Source organism: Mastigoproctus giganteus, chromosome 4, assembly GCF_048544385.1.
Source record: "Mastigoproctus giganteus isolate SK-2022 chromosome 4, ASM4854438v1, whole genome shotgun sequence".
In the NCBI taxonomy this organism is placed as follows: domain Eukaryota; kingdom Metazoa; phylum Arthropoda; class Arachnida; order Uropygi; family Thelyphonidae; genus Mastigoproctus; species Mastigoproctus giganteus.
The window spans coordinates 227,742,108-227,757,684 of record NC_143578.1 but is presented as its reverse complement, the minus strand read 5'-3'; the positions used below and the strand labels follow the sequence as shown (position 1 = coordinate 227,757,684).

The following is a 15,577-nucleotide window of genomic DNA, read 5'->3' as shown; positions in this document are numbered from 1 at the left end:
GACTCTCATCAACCGGTGCAAAACCACCACTTCGCTTATTGGAGGCTTGAAATTGGAGGCTTGGAGAACGCTGCTTATCGTAACTGGTGTGTTTCCAATTCTTCAAATTCATTTTCTGCCTACACCAAAGCTCGCGACAATTGTAAAGCAGTTATTAATCAGTCCAAACTCTATTTTGAACAGACTAAGAGTAGAAAACTTTCTTCTTGCCCTAATGGTAGCCTAACATTCTGGTCTCTTGCCAAAGCTATCGGCTGAAACTTATGCCCATCTCTGCTCCCACCTCTGTCAAAACCAGATGGTTCTGTTGTCACTTCAGCCAAGGATAACACTGACCTGCTATCATCACATTTTTCTTCAAATTCATGTATTAATGATCTTGGTAAAACACCTCCCACCATTCCTAGCATGCTCCATTCAATGCCTCCTGTGGTCTTCCGTGAAAAGGATGTTAGAAGGATTTTGATGAATCTTGATGCTAAGAAAGCTCCAGGTCCTAGTGGTATTTCTCCACTTGTTCTCAAAACCTGTGCTCCTGAACTTACTTCTGTTCTTTGCCACCTTTTTTTACTTTCTTATTCCAAAGGTGTTTTTCCTTCTGCTTGGAAATTTGCTCATATCCAGCCAGTTCCTAAAAACGGTGACAAATCCCTCCCATCCAACTATTGTCCCATTGCAATTACTTCTACTCTTTCTAAAGTAATGGAGAAATCAATTAACTGACAACTCTTAAACTACTTAGAAACCTTCCGTCTGATCAACGATCGCCAGTTTTAATTCTGTCAATGTTGATCCACTGGTGATATTCTGGCTTATGTTACTCATTTATGGACAAATTCAATGGAAAAGTTTGGTGAAACACAAGCAGTTGCTCTTGACATCTCAAAGGCTTTCGATCGTGCTGGTCATAAAGGTCTTCTAAACAAGCTTCCATCTTATGGTTTGGCAACTGTTTTTTGTAGTTGGTTATCCAGTTTTATCTCTGACTGCTCACTGAGGGTGATGGTAGATGGCTCTTTGTCTTCTAACCTTTCCACTAAAGCTGATGTCCTGCAGGGTTCAGTTCTTTCCCCCACTCTTTTCCTTTTGTATATTAATGACCTTCCATTGACTGGAAATCCTCTCCATAGTTTTGCCGATGATAGCACATTGCATTCCACTTTCCATTTTGAGAAACTGTGCCCCATTCAATCAGCTTCAACTTCTCAAATATTCGCTACCAATTCCTTAAATAGCAATCTCAAGGTATTTCTCCAGTGGGGCAAAGACAACTTAGTTGATTTCACTTCTAAAACTCAGTCTTGTCTTATATCTTGCAAAAAGGATTCTTTGGGTCCTATGCTTATCTTTGGTGACACTCTGATTTGTAGCAAGTTGCTATAGCTCTTTTTTGGGATTACCCTCACTTCTAATCTCTCTTGGTACAGGCACAGGCACATTACAAATATTGCTTCCTCTGCATCGAAAAAAAAGCGGTTTTCTCTTTCCCTCTCGGCATTGCTTTTCTTCCAAACAGTTGTTCACTCTGTACAAATCGCAAATCCGGCCTACCATGGAATATTGTTCCCACTCTGGGGCAGTGCCCCCAAAACCTTTCTCAGGCTTCTAGATTCCATTCAGAAGAGGACAGTTAGGTTAATTAATGACTCATCTCTAACAGAGTCTCTCCACTCGCTGTCTCATAGATGTACTGTTTCTGCTGCATGCCTTTTCTACAGATACTTCCATGGGTACTGTTCTTCTGAATTGGTTTCTATAAATCCCGCTCTCTCTTTCAAAACAGTCCAAATACGTGCCACCACCAGCCATTTACTGTCCAACTTCAAACTCACAGAACCAACTTTTCATCTTCCTCATTTGTTCATTCAACTGCCATTTTCTGGAACAACCTTCCTTCACATGTATTTCCTGAAAATTACAGTGTACAGAAGTTAAAGTTGTTGTTTATTTGGTTTTTAGGAGCATTAGCAACTAAGGCCATATTGCTCCGGGATATGCGGTGGTCATAACCTGACCTTTCCGCATGCTCCGTATTTGGTGGTGACGGGCTCGAACCCCGGTCTAAACAAGAAGTGTGTGCTACGCACTGCTGCTCCTTCTCACCTGGCTACGGAGGTGCCGTCAGAAGTTGAAGTCTAATGCCAACAAATATCTTCTTTTGTCTTCTCAACCTGCAACCCAAGCAAGTACTATAGGTTCTAATACCTCTCGTGTTTGGGGTTTTCGTAAAAAAAAAAAAATTATTCATGATCCTGGAATGATGCAATGTTACACTGTCATCCATAAAGTGGCTGTCATCTTTGGGATAATAGTGTAATATTGCAGGATGCAATAGATGTGACAGAAAATTCAGGTACTCCCTGGGTGACATTCGACCTTCTACCAGTGTCTATTAACCTTGTTCGAACAAAACATCCTCCATACCATCTCCAGATGTTTGGGTTGTCTTAACAAGGCAAGCAGGTTCCCTCACTTTGTGAGGTTCTTGCCACACTTTGCCCATAATCAGTGCAAAACAAAGTGAATCATGATTCATCTGACCATATGATTTTATTCCACTGTTCCAATACCCAATCACTACATTCTTGGCACTACTGCATGCAGCTTTTCTGTTTTTTTTCTGAAACAAGTGGCTTCTGAATAAATAGCAACTGCCAATACACAATTTCTTCAATTCCCTGTGCATGGTACAGGTTGAAATATGGCAGTTCTGGGGTTGGTTGAATTGAGATATTATTTGCTGCACACTGAATGTCCTATTTTTCCATACAGTTCTCCTTAGAGCATGATGGCTTGCCCTTGAAGTACTATTTTTATTGCCACATTTACACTTTTGAGATGTGGAAGAACCACTTGCTTTCTAGTCCTTAAAAACCTTTGAAATGCGTGCTTTTGAGAAACAAGTTATGTGTTTCTTGAATCTTGGCTAGTGCAAAATGTGCACCCACAATAAGACCTATTTTGAAGTCAGATAGATCATGCATTTTCCATAGTTTGGCTTCAGATTACTGCAGTCAAACAGCCTGTGCAGTCTTTATACTCAACAAGACATGTCATCACTCAATGTCATGGTTTTCTTTGCATCTATTTGCATTTCTTCTGCCTGTGACTGTCTTAACGCAAAGCTTCATAGATTTTTGGCCAGTGTGCATATATGATATCAAAATTATTTTCTGCATCCAGTTCCTTCATTACGACTTCATAGTATCCGATCAGTTTGGTCAGATAAGATCGCCCCTTAACAAATCCATACTGTGACTGCAGTATAACTGCATACGTGTCTAGATAGTCATACATTACTTAGCATTAGTAACGGCACATGATACAAGAAAGCAAGATTATATGGCATCAGCCAAAAAAAAAAAAAAAACCAACCCTTCTCATTTTCACCCATCCACTTGCTCCAAATGTTTGTCTAGTTCTGCCTTGAATCTATTTAAGCTATCAACTTTTACGACAGATGGAAGTTTGTTCCAGCAATCAACCATCCGGGGATCAAACTACTTCTTTAACCAGTGACTCCATTATTTTCCATGAAACAGAAGTTAAGCTAACAGGTCTGTAATTATTCATGCCACCTTTTATCCCCCTTTGCAAATTGGGAGTACATTCACACATCTGCAGTCCACAAGGACCTCCCCTAAATCCAAAGATGCTCTCATAATTATGGCTAATGGTTTGCTTACCTACTTTGCTGCCTCACTTAATATAATTAGATAGATTCCATCTACCCCAGGTGTCTTTTTATGTTTAGCTTCAATTTCTCTTCCACTTTCTTCTTAGTTATCACAAAATCATTTAGTTTCCAGTTAGAGTCTGACAAACTTCTGGCATACCCTTCTCCTAAAGAATTCCTCATATGTGAATGTCAATGTAAAATAGATAGTCATACATATGATCGATCTTAGAAATGGTGGAAGAATTGGGGATCAGCATGGGGGGAAAAGAAGTGGGAAATCAGAAGGTAGGAATGAAAAGAGGGAAAGTGCTGGTATGCCAAGGTGGGGAATGGGAGAATAGGTATATTCATTTTGGGAAATAGTGTCCCCTGCTCACATTTTTATTTATGTTTTAAAGGGAATTTTAGAATTCCCTTTAAAACATAAATTTTCATGAACTGAAATCACTTTCTGGCCACTGGTAATTCAGACTACCTTACAAGAAATATTTCCCCCAGTTTTCCAATTAAATAAGTGAGATACCTGTTAATGATTAATGGTTAAACAACAAATTAGACCTGCAAGGTTTATCTACTAATAGATTAATATATATAATATTATATTCATATATAACATAATAATAATTTCTGTTTTATACATACCTGCACATATTCTGGTTAGAGCTTGGATTACCATCCACTTATGTTCAAAGGAACTACTTGGTGTTTCCAAAATGTTAAGAAAAATTTCTTTAAAAAAAACCTGCAGAAAAAAAGATAATAAAAGTGTAAGTATTCCATTTTTTATTGAGTAAAATAAATCTGCAAGGTGGCTATGTTTAAAGTTCAAACTCTAAATGCAAAAATAATTAACAGAAAGAGTTCAGTATAATGGGTATTTGGTAGATAAGGTGGATGGGGAATTATACCGGAAGGAAAAAAAACAACAGTTCCCAAAGTCACCACCAGGAGCAGCACTGATACAGTGGTTAGGGTATACTGACACAGATGGGTATATATCAGATTACAGATTGTTTGTTTGGGGGTTTGTTAGGCACATCAGTAACTATGGCTATAGTGTGCCATCAGATTACAGAACTGTTCAATTTTTCTGATGTTTCTGTTATGACCTGGGTCATAAAACCAGGAAGAATAACAGAACAACAGAAAGAAGAAATAGGTATATTATTATCATATTACTGTGGTACAAAATTTGTTATATCTGCATATATTGTGGTTAAAATTATTTTGCACTCACAGATATATGAGTGGCATACTACTCATGGCAGCCAACTCAATAGTGATAGAGCCTATATTAATAAATATTAAGGTATATATTTACTTTCAATATGTGAAATTATGAAGTGCAACTAAAGAACATTTAAAATGAGGTGTACCGTAACATAAGATACGTCTAAATGTAACTAAATACATATCATAGTATCTGTGACATATTATTTCTAGGTTATATAGCCAATTAGTAAATTGCAGATAAAAATTTAGACACAAGGTAAAATTTTATTCTGTATCTAAATTTTTATTAAAGATTTTATCTATATATATATATATATATATATATAGGTTGGCATATTCGTTGCATTTAGTACGAAGCATTATTTTGCCAACCACTAAGGCCTATTTGATGACGTTTGTTATTTGGTTTTAAGGAGCATTAGCAACTAAGGCCATATTGCTCTGGGGATATGTGGTGGACATTCCCTGACCTTTCCGCCTCCTCCGTATTTGGTGCCTATTTGATGAAATAGGTTATTATATGCTGGTTATAACATATAATAACCTATTTCATAGAAATAGAAATGAATAACTGCAGAAATAGAAATATCACTAACATTCCAATCAAATATACATACGAATCAGACAGCAAAAAATATGAAAAAATGTATAAAGAGTTAGCAATTAAGCTCAAACTATGGGATGAATACTTTTTGATATGAGGGGAGTGCAGTAATCTACATATTATGCATCCATTCTTGAATATATGTTTATTAGTATCAGTATTAGCCAAATAGTACAAGGAAGCTTTAAAAAAAAAAAAAAAAAAAAGGGATAAAAAACAAATTATGCACTTCCCAAGTCATGAAGACATCTGAATTTCTTCAAACTGTCAGCCTCAACTACTTGTGAAGGCAACTTGTTCCAGTAATCAATGACTCGCTGGTTAAAAGAAAACTTCCTACAACTACTCTAAACAGCTTTCCCTGTAATTTGAATTTATGTCTTGAATTCTTTACAACAGTAAAAATTCTGCCTTCATTCATTTTACTAATCCCTCTCAGAGCCGTTTAAACCTCAATCAGGTCCTCCTGTGAGGTGCCTGGTTGCCAAGCTCTGTTGCCCACAAAGTTTTTCCTTGTACAGTTGTCCTTTTGTCAATCTCACCATGCAAGATGCCTGTCTTTGAACCCTTTCAAGAAGCTCAATGTCTTTTTTCAGATGAGGTCTCCATACTTGGACGTAGTATTCTAAATGTAATCTTACAATTGCCTTGTACAGTGGGATTATGACCTCCAATCTCCAGGATAATGTTCGAAAAATCATTGAGAGGACAGCAAGGACTTTCTGGCTGCCTGTTTACACTGCTCAGAAAAAGTTATATCTGCCTGTATCATAACTCCTAAATCCCTTTCTTCCTCTACTGTTTTTAATTCCATCTCACCAAGTGTATAATTGCTTTTGGGGTTTTATCTTTGTTATTCCCCTAGTATAAGACTTTGCATTTTGCTGCATTAAAACTTAGCTGCCACTTTTCTGACCATTCCTGAAGCCTGTTCAGGAATCCACATCCTGAAGGAGTGCTGCTTGGCACTGATCACTAATGACTCCAATCTTTACGTCATCTACAAATTTTGACATCATGCCTTCTACCCCTTCAACATTGTCGTTTATGAAAATCAGAAACAACAGTGGTCCAAGACTAGTCCTTGGGGGGAACCCCCACTTCTGATGTTACACCAATCTGAAGAAGATTTAATAATCACAACCCTATGCCTTCTGCCCAGCAATTGATCTTAGAATCTTTTCAGTAATCCCAACATGTTCCAGCTTATACAGTAACCTCTCATGATGGACTGAGTCAAACGCTTTGCTAAAATTGTTCTCTACATTGTGCACGTAAGTAACTGTGTCAAAATAGATAGGTTGGTTAAACATGACTTTCTCTTAATAAAACCATGTTCTGTGTTCTTCAGAATGCCATTTCTATCTAATTAGCATTCTGAAGCACTTTGCACTCTTAATCATTGCCTCTAAAATTTTTCCCTACCACTGAAGTCAGACTAAACAGTCTGTAGTTACCAACTTCACTTTTAGAACACCTTTATGTACTGGTGATACGTTGGCACTTCTCCAGTCCAAAGGAATCTCTCTCTCTCTCTCTCTCTCTCTCTCTCTCTCATCCAAAGATATCCTCACAATTAATATCAATGGTTCAATACATTTTCTGGTGGCCTCCCTCAAAATCAACTCCAGGAGCCTTACAGTCATCTGTAATTTCAAAATCACTAATTTCATATGGCTCAGCCTCACTTGCACGCCCTCTTCTCAGCATGAAGGGTCTTTCATCAATAAAGGCCGATGCAAAGTACCTATTCAGTTCATCAGCAACGTCAGCTGGGTTATCTAAACCTTTTCCACATCCAATACATAAGGTGTCAATCTGATTTGTTTTATTCTTCTTTGTATTCACATAAATGAAAAATTCATGATGTTTACCTCATGTTTTGCACCTGCAAATAAATCATATATCATTCAAAATGTATCAATTAGGAACTCTGTTAGTAATAATAACAAGGATTTAATGAGTCAATTTATATTTAAAAATTAAGTAACTGGTGCATTTGTGCATATGACTGATATTCTAAATTAGGTTATTATAATCATACTGATGACATGAACCAGTAGTGTAAAAGCATTGTCTGTGTGTGTGTGTGGTTTATTACTTTAGGTATACATGATCAAATTGCGACACAGACATGTCCCCCCCCCCAATCTCTTCTTTCCTCCTAACCATCCCTTGATTCTTTTGACAGAAAAATTTAATGAAGAAATATAAATAAAAAAGAATTTAACCAGGAAGAGAATTTATTGATTACATAAGCTAACCTACGAATGTTCAACCGAAACCTTATTTTTGACTTTTATAACCAACCTCCATAGCATTCTGTGATCCACTTGTATCACAATTAGAGCTTACAATACCGGGATCCCGGTCATTTTTTTCTGGTATTGAAATACCGGTATTAGTATTAGTATTAGTAACGGCCGTATGGTGCAAGAAAGCCTATGGCTTATGCTGCACCAGCCAATAAAAAAAAAAAAAATCCGAACAAAACAATGATAAAAACAAAAATTAAATAAATAAATAATAATAATTAATAAATAAATAAAAATAATAAAATGAAATTAAAAATTTAATAAAAAGGAAATTAATCCTATCATCCTATGCGCTTCCCTTACCCGAAAGTACTATCCAGATGACCTTTGAATTTCCCCAAACTGTCGGCCTCTACCACCCATGAAGGCAACTTATTCCAGTAATTTATAACTCGCTGGCTAAAATAAAACTTCCTGCAGTCCAATCTAAACATTTCCCCGCGTAACTTGAATTTATGTCCCCTAGTTCTAGCATCATTTATAATCTTGAAAATTTTGTCCTCATTCATTTTACTGATGCCTCTCAGAGCCTTAAACACCTCAATCAAATCTCCTCTAAGGTGTCTAGTTTCCAAACTCTGCAACCCACATATTCGAAGTCTTTCTTCATAAGGACGCCCTTTCGTCGATCTCACCAGGCGAGTTACCCTTCTTTGCACCCTTTCAAGAAGCTCGATGTCTTTCTTTAGGTGCGGTCTCCATACTTAAACACAGTATTCCAAGTGTGGTCTAACATAGGCCTTATATAATGGGATTATCACGTCCCTATCTCTACTTGCAAAAGTTCGATAGATCATCGATAGGACACCATGGGCCTTCCTTGCAACCTGTTTACAATGCTCAGAGAATTTCATGTCTGACCGTATCGTAACACCCAAGTCCCTTTCCTCCAGTACTTCGGTTTAGTTGAACTCCACCAAGTGAATAAGTTTTTTTGGGATTACTGTTTCCCAGGTGTAATACCTTACACTTTGTTGGATTAAAGCACAGCTGCCATTTTTCTGACCATTCTTGAAGTCTATCTAGGTCTCTCTGAAGAAGCTCAGCTTGACAGTGATCATTAACTACTCTACCAATTTTAACATCATCTGCAAATTTAGACATCACGCCCTCTATCCCTTCATCAATGTCGTTTATGAAAATTAAAAACAACAGTGGTCCTAATACTGATCCTTGGGGAACCCCACTTCTTACATCAACCCAATCTGAGGAATAGCCATTTATCACAACCCTCTGCCTCCTGCCCTGAAGCCATCCTTCTATCCATCTAAGGATTTTCCCAGTGATTCCAACCTGTTCCAGCTTATAAAGCAACCGCTCATGTGGGACTGAGTCAAAAGCTTTGCTGAAATCTAAATAAACAATGTCGAAATTATTCCCTAAATCCAGCTCGTGAGTGACCCTTTCGAAATAGCGAACCAGATTTGTTAAACATGATTTTCCCTTTACAAAACCATGCTGAGTATCCTTGAGAATTTCAATTCTATCCAAATGATCCTGAATTCCACCCTTGATCAATGCCTCCATGATTTTCCCTACTACTGAAGTCAGACTGACAGGTCGATAATTTCCCACTTCACTTTTAGAGCCACCCTTATGTATGGGAGATACATTTGCACTTTTCCAATCCAAGGGAATCTCCCCAGAGTCTAGTGATGCTCGCATAACCAGCCTCAGTGGTTCAATGCACTCGCTTGCCGCCTCTCTCAAGATTATAGGGTATATTCCATCAACTCCAGGAGCCTTACTAGTCTGTAGGCTTGAAAGTTTTTTCATTAAATAATCTCGTGAAATTTCAATATCATTAATTACATATTTTTTAACTTCGCTCCCACAATTTCCCATTGCCACAAAAGGCTTTTCATTTGTAAATATCGATGCAAAATAACTGTTGAGTTCATCTGCAACGGCAGCTGGTGTATTTATTACTATCCCCTTTCCCTTACGTAAAGGTCTGATCTGGTTTGTCCTGCTCTTCTTGGCATTTATATATGTGAAGAATTCTTTATCCCCCCTCTTTGCTCTGTTTGCTAGTGATTTCTCATAAACTGCCTTTGCCTGTCGAACCTTTTCTGTGGCTCTATTACACACCACCTTGTAGCTGTTATAGGCTTCAGTACTTTTTATTGCTCTGTAACGTTTCCATGCCACCTTTTTCTGCTCAAGTAATGTGGCAACTTCACTATTCATCCAACTTGGAACCCTTCTCGTGGAGTATTTTTTTAATGGTATATACGCATTCAAGGCATCTGTGATTAATGTTTTAAAAGCGTACCACAGTTCAATTGTATTCATTCTCTGCGCGATATCTACCCAGTTAATAGAGGCCATGTAGTACCTTAAGGCATCGTAATTTCCTTTTCTGAAATTAAAACCCATTCCTTTGCCTTTTACTTCTGCTACCTCTCTCATCATCATCCACCGTAGAACTCCGTGATCACTTCCTGCTACTGGTTCCTCTACTGTCAGCCCTGTTATGTCATCTGATTCATGTGTGATGATGAGGTCTAGGATATTCTTTTCTCTAGTACTTTCCCTGACATGTTGATACAAATAACAGTCATCTAGTTAATTTAAAAATTTTCTTCCCCATGTCGAGTTTCCTTCCCATTTACTCCAATCAATTAGAGGCAAATTGAAATCACCCATAATAAGGCATTGACGCTTACTTGCCCATTCCATTTGCATGTAGAGGCTTTTGTCATAGTCTTCACAATCACCTGGTCTGTAGATTACGCCTACTCGCATTGTACCTTTGTTTCCAACTATCTCACACCATACAGACTCTATACTAGCATGTGAAATGTCTGAATCTGGGAAAGCTATCGTCGCACTCAGGCTGCTTCTGATAAGAAGCATTACCCCACCACCCCTTCTATCTACTCTATCCTTCCTAAATACATTATACAAGCCGTACTGAAACTCATCATCCCCAATTTCCGGGTGGCACCACGTCTCCGTAAGCCCTATTATGTCTGCGTTACTTGTTTTAACCAGCAGTTCGAATTCGCTCATTTTATTGACGACACTTCTAACGTTACTGTATAAACAATTAAGATTTACTGTTCTTGTATATTTAACAACCCTAACACAACCCTTGAAGTTTTTTAGGCTCTCTTCCCTGATATTAGCTACCTGCTCACGTGAAACGTCTTTGCCCCCAGAACATCTAGATAATACGTCCAGTTGGGGTAACAGATAAGAACTCTTAAGGTATGTGCAAGAGTTACATTGACCAATATTATCAGATAAACGCGTGTCAGTATTACCCACATCCCCCCTAACTAGCAGTTTCCCTGAGCCTTTAAGGTATCCTCAATAATACTGGCAAAAACTTTTGCACCACCTTTGTTTAAGTGTATCCCGTCTCTACAAAACAAATTCCTTCTACCTACAAGTGTGGGCCATGCTGATAGAAATTTACCCCCTAAAGCCTTGCAGATTCCTTCAAGTCTTGAGTTAATCCACAAGGCTCTTAACATATAATCCCTCCTATCGTGCCTGGGCAGAATTGCAGACACATAGACATTATGGCCTAGCTCGCGACATTTCCTCAGCATGGTCCTGTATTTTTCCAACAAATCGTCAGATCGTGTACGTTTAATATCGTTTGTCCCCACATGAATAATAATATTTTCTTTACCCCCTTTAAAATCTGACAGTCTGTTGGTGAATCTGATAATCTGATATTGATACAAAAAGACCGGTTTTTCGGTACTCATTTTTAAAAAAAATAATTGTTAATCACGTAACGGTTATAAAATCACCTTTATGTGATTATGAACATAATTATCGATGATTTATCAAACATTCTAGCAAATGTTCGAAAAATCATCGATAGGACACCATGTAACATTGCAACCTGTCCACAATTCTCGGACAACTTCATGTCTGACTATCGTATCTCCTAAGTCCTGTTCCTCCACTACTGACTTTAGTTCAACTCCACCAAGTGTATAAGTTATTTTGGGGTTGCTGTTCCCCAGGTGTAAGACATTGCATTTTGCTAAATTAAAGCATAGCTGCCACTTTTCTGACCATTCCAGAAGTCTATCTAGGTCACTCTGAAGAAGCTCTGCTTGGCGGTGATCATTAACTACTCTATTGATCTTCACATCATCTGCAAGGCGCAAGACCTCACACCCTCCAATCCTTCATAGATGTCATTTAAGATAATCAAAAACAACAGTGGTCCCAATACTGATCCTTGGGGAACCCCACTTCTTACATTAACCCAATCTGAGGAATAACATTTTATCACAACCCTCTGCCTGGTGCCCTCAAGCCATCGTGCCATCCATCTAAGGATTTTCCCTATGATTCCAGCCTGCTCCAACTTATAAAGTAACCACTCATGTGGGACTGAGTCAAATGCTTTGCTGAAATTCAAATAAACTATGTCGAAATTATTCCCTAAGTCTGGACTTAGGGAATAATTTGAGTGACCCTGTCAAAACAGCTAACCAGATTAATTAAACATGATTTTCCCTTTACAAAACCATGCTGTGTATCCTACAGAATTCCATTTCCATCTAAATGATCCTGAATTCCACATTTGATCATTGCTTCCATTATTTTCCCTACTACTGAAGTTAGACCGGCCGGTTGGTAATTTTCCATTACACTCCTAGAACCACCTTTATGTTCCAATTTACACCAATCCAACAGAATCTCTCTTGATTCCAGTGATGCTCTCATAACTAGTCTTAATGGTTCAATGCACTCACTTGCCGCCTCCTTTAAGATTATAGGGTATATGCCATCAACCACAGGAGCCTTACTCGCCTGTAGGCGCAAAAGTTCTCATTAAATAATCATTTGAAATTTCAACATCAATTGCATTTTTTTCAACTTCATTTCCATAATATCTCATTGACACAATGGGGGGGGGGTATGTAAATATCGATGCAAAGTAACTGCTGAGTTGATCTGCAACTTCAGTTATGTTATCCAATACAATCCCACATCCATTACAAAAGGGTCCAATCTGATATCCTTCTATTCTTTGCATTTATATATGTGAAGAATCCCTTAACTGCACTCTTTGCTCTCTTTATTCCTTATCCCCACTCTTTGCTCTCTCCCAGACTCAGTAAAGATACTATAGTGAAAATTTTACTTTGCTGAATAAAACGTCTTTCTCCTTCAGAAAATGATGAACATAATTTAACCATGGAAGACCAACATGGAACATAATATCAGTGTTTGCAAGTTCTTTCCAAAATAAGAAATTGCCCGGCTCCAATGACATTTTAAGAGATGAACTTGAGTCGGAAATTAATGAAATACTTTTAATTATTTTTGCTAAAACAGTTCAAAGCCTAGAAAATATGGACTGAGATCGTCTACGATTATCTCACTACCAGAATAGAATCCGAAAGGGCGTTTTCTGCTGCTAATCAAATATGTACCAGAATTAGATCCATTTTAAACGATCATACTATTGATTGCTTATGTTTCTTAAGAGTTCACTTTATTCGGACAGGTAGTGTGGATGCTTAAACATAACTAAACTTTGCAGTAACAATATGTATTTTTTTGTTTTTAGAAAAACTGCATTTTTATGATTTTTTTCAGAATATTTATTATTGCAATAAAAGTTTATTTAAAACATGAATTCAAGTAATTACATTACTTGTTTTTTTTCCTTACTTTATTGCACCTAATTGTCATCAAAATTTAATGAGAAAAACGTTTGTTTTTGGAATACCGGTAACCCGGTTTCATAAATTAAAAATACCGAAATATCGGTATTAAGATTTTGACCAGTACTGTAAGCCCTAATCACAATATATCACAGACAAATCAATCAGAGAATCCAGAATACCTCCAGGTAAGACTAATTTGAAAGACATTTGAGAATGTATGTTGTAAATGTTGAGTTATTACTGTGATAATGCATTGTCACAGTAATAACTCAACATTTACAACATACATTCTCAAATTTCTTTCAATACAGTCAATCTTTCAAAAAAATGTTACCTGGCAGTGCACAGGGTTAGGTCAACTTGCCTCCTACATATCAATACCTGAATGCTGCAGTAGACAACACAAAATTTTAGTTATATTTAGTACAATTAGGCTTTTTTTTTTGGTACTTTTATTGCTTCACACAAAAAGAAAACTACAAATTAACACACAGAAAGGAAATACCTCAATTTGCATTTTTAAGTGAGTCTTAAACTTTTGAAGGAGGGCTAAGAATATTGCAAGTGATAATTCAAAAACTTCTGGTACTGAAGATACACCATTCTTTGATAAAGCAACACATAGATACTGCTTGATGGCATTAATGAACATGTCATTGGAACGGAACACAGGGCCTGCATTTTGAAGGATTGACAGTAATAACTGCAGAGATAATATTTTGGAACGAAGTTCGTGTGATCTGAAAAAAAAAAAAAAAAAAAAAAACAATCAAATAATCAAATAAAAAAAATAAAAAAAAAGTCAAAGCACAATAAAATTGAACATACAGAATATATAACTTTAAAAATTTAAATAATGGCAAAAATCAGTGCAAACTGTTAATTAACACATTTGCTTCTACCCATATCTGAAAGAGTGTATTCAATGTGCCATAATTTTTGAGATGTTGAGAAACAACAATATTCCAAAATCCTCACTACATTCTGAAAATTCTTAAAAATAAGTCTGGAATTTATAGCTAAAAGCAAACAGTTAATTTTGGGCTGAGCTGTTAAACAAAATACTTAGTAAACTTTAGTAAAATAACTAATCTGGCTGTTTCAGAATTTCAAAAGCCACCTTGGGATTCATTCATTATGATGAAACAAAACTAAAAAAAAAGAATTATTTCTGAACTCTAACAAAGGACACTATTAAGAATAGTTAAAAAAATTCTAAGAGAAATTCTAAACGATGTACTCCCACCACAATAACCAACTTTCCAAAAGCTTAAAACCTTCTCCAGCTAAGAAAATCCCAAGTTGTAAAATAACTCACCTGACTTCTTAAGGTTGAACCTCTTCTGCTCACTAATGCTGATTATTTAAATTTCAGTAGTTATTGCAAAAAAACTTATATTTGATAGTCATATTTGTCATATTTGATAGTCATAATATTGTATTTCTTATTTTTTCTCATGGTTAAAAATACTACAATCAAATATCATATTTGTAATGACAAGAGCATTTTTTTTTTTTAAATAACTTAGGTGGTTTACAACATCCAATTTTTAAACCACAATCCTTATATGCTTGCATTAAAATTTTTGCCTGGTCATCTTGTGTTCATAAAGATAGTGGTCATTTTTTCCAAATAAAGAAATTGTCAAATTATAACTAGCTGTAAACTTTAACTGTGTAAAAAAAAAAAAAAAAAAAAAAAAATTTGACTAGTTGATACTACAACAGAATGTTTCTCTCAAACTTTATTAGACATCTATAAAATATAAAAGTTATTCCTCTGAAAGTTATGCTTTTAAAGTGGATCTGTAGAATCCACTTTAAATATTAATCAATATATAATTTTCCATCTATTCTAGAAATTTTTTTTATAATTTATGCCTGGATAATTCAAATTATTAATTTAAAATATGTCACCAATAAATTTAAAGGACTGGACAAATTATTAGAAGAGATGGGCAAATAAAGTTTTTTTTTGTTTTTTTTTGGCTATGTTGCACTGGCATTTTGCTAATACTAATTTGCTCATGCTACTTTTTGAGGATTTAATTTTATAATAGATAACTTTATATCCCTGAACTTACTGTAAATTGTCAAC

General features: G+C 36.4%; 1 protein-coding gene across 2 annotated transcripts in view; it reads right to left on the bottom strand.

Moving 5' to 3' along the window:
* The window catches only part of Sec71 (ADP ribosylation factor guanine nucleotide exchange factor Sec71), a 508,300-nt gene that overhangs the window by 412,834 nt on the left and 79,889 nt on the right, over positions 1 to 15,577 (bottom strand). For both annotated transcript variants that reach the window (XM_090371201.1, XM_090371202.1), the window contains exons 9-10: positions 13,985 to 14,219; positions 4,322 to 4,421 (exon numbers count right to left, since the gene is read on the bottom strand). In XM_090371201.1, coding sequence (XP_090227327.1) covers positions 4,322 to 4,421; positions 13,985 to 14,219 — 335 coding nt within the window. The remainder of the gene's footprint in view (positions 1 to 4,321; positions 4,422 to 13,984; positions 14,220 to 15,577) is intronic.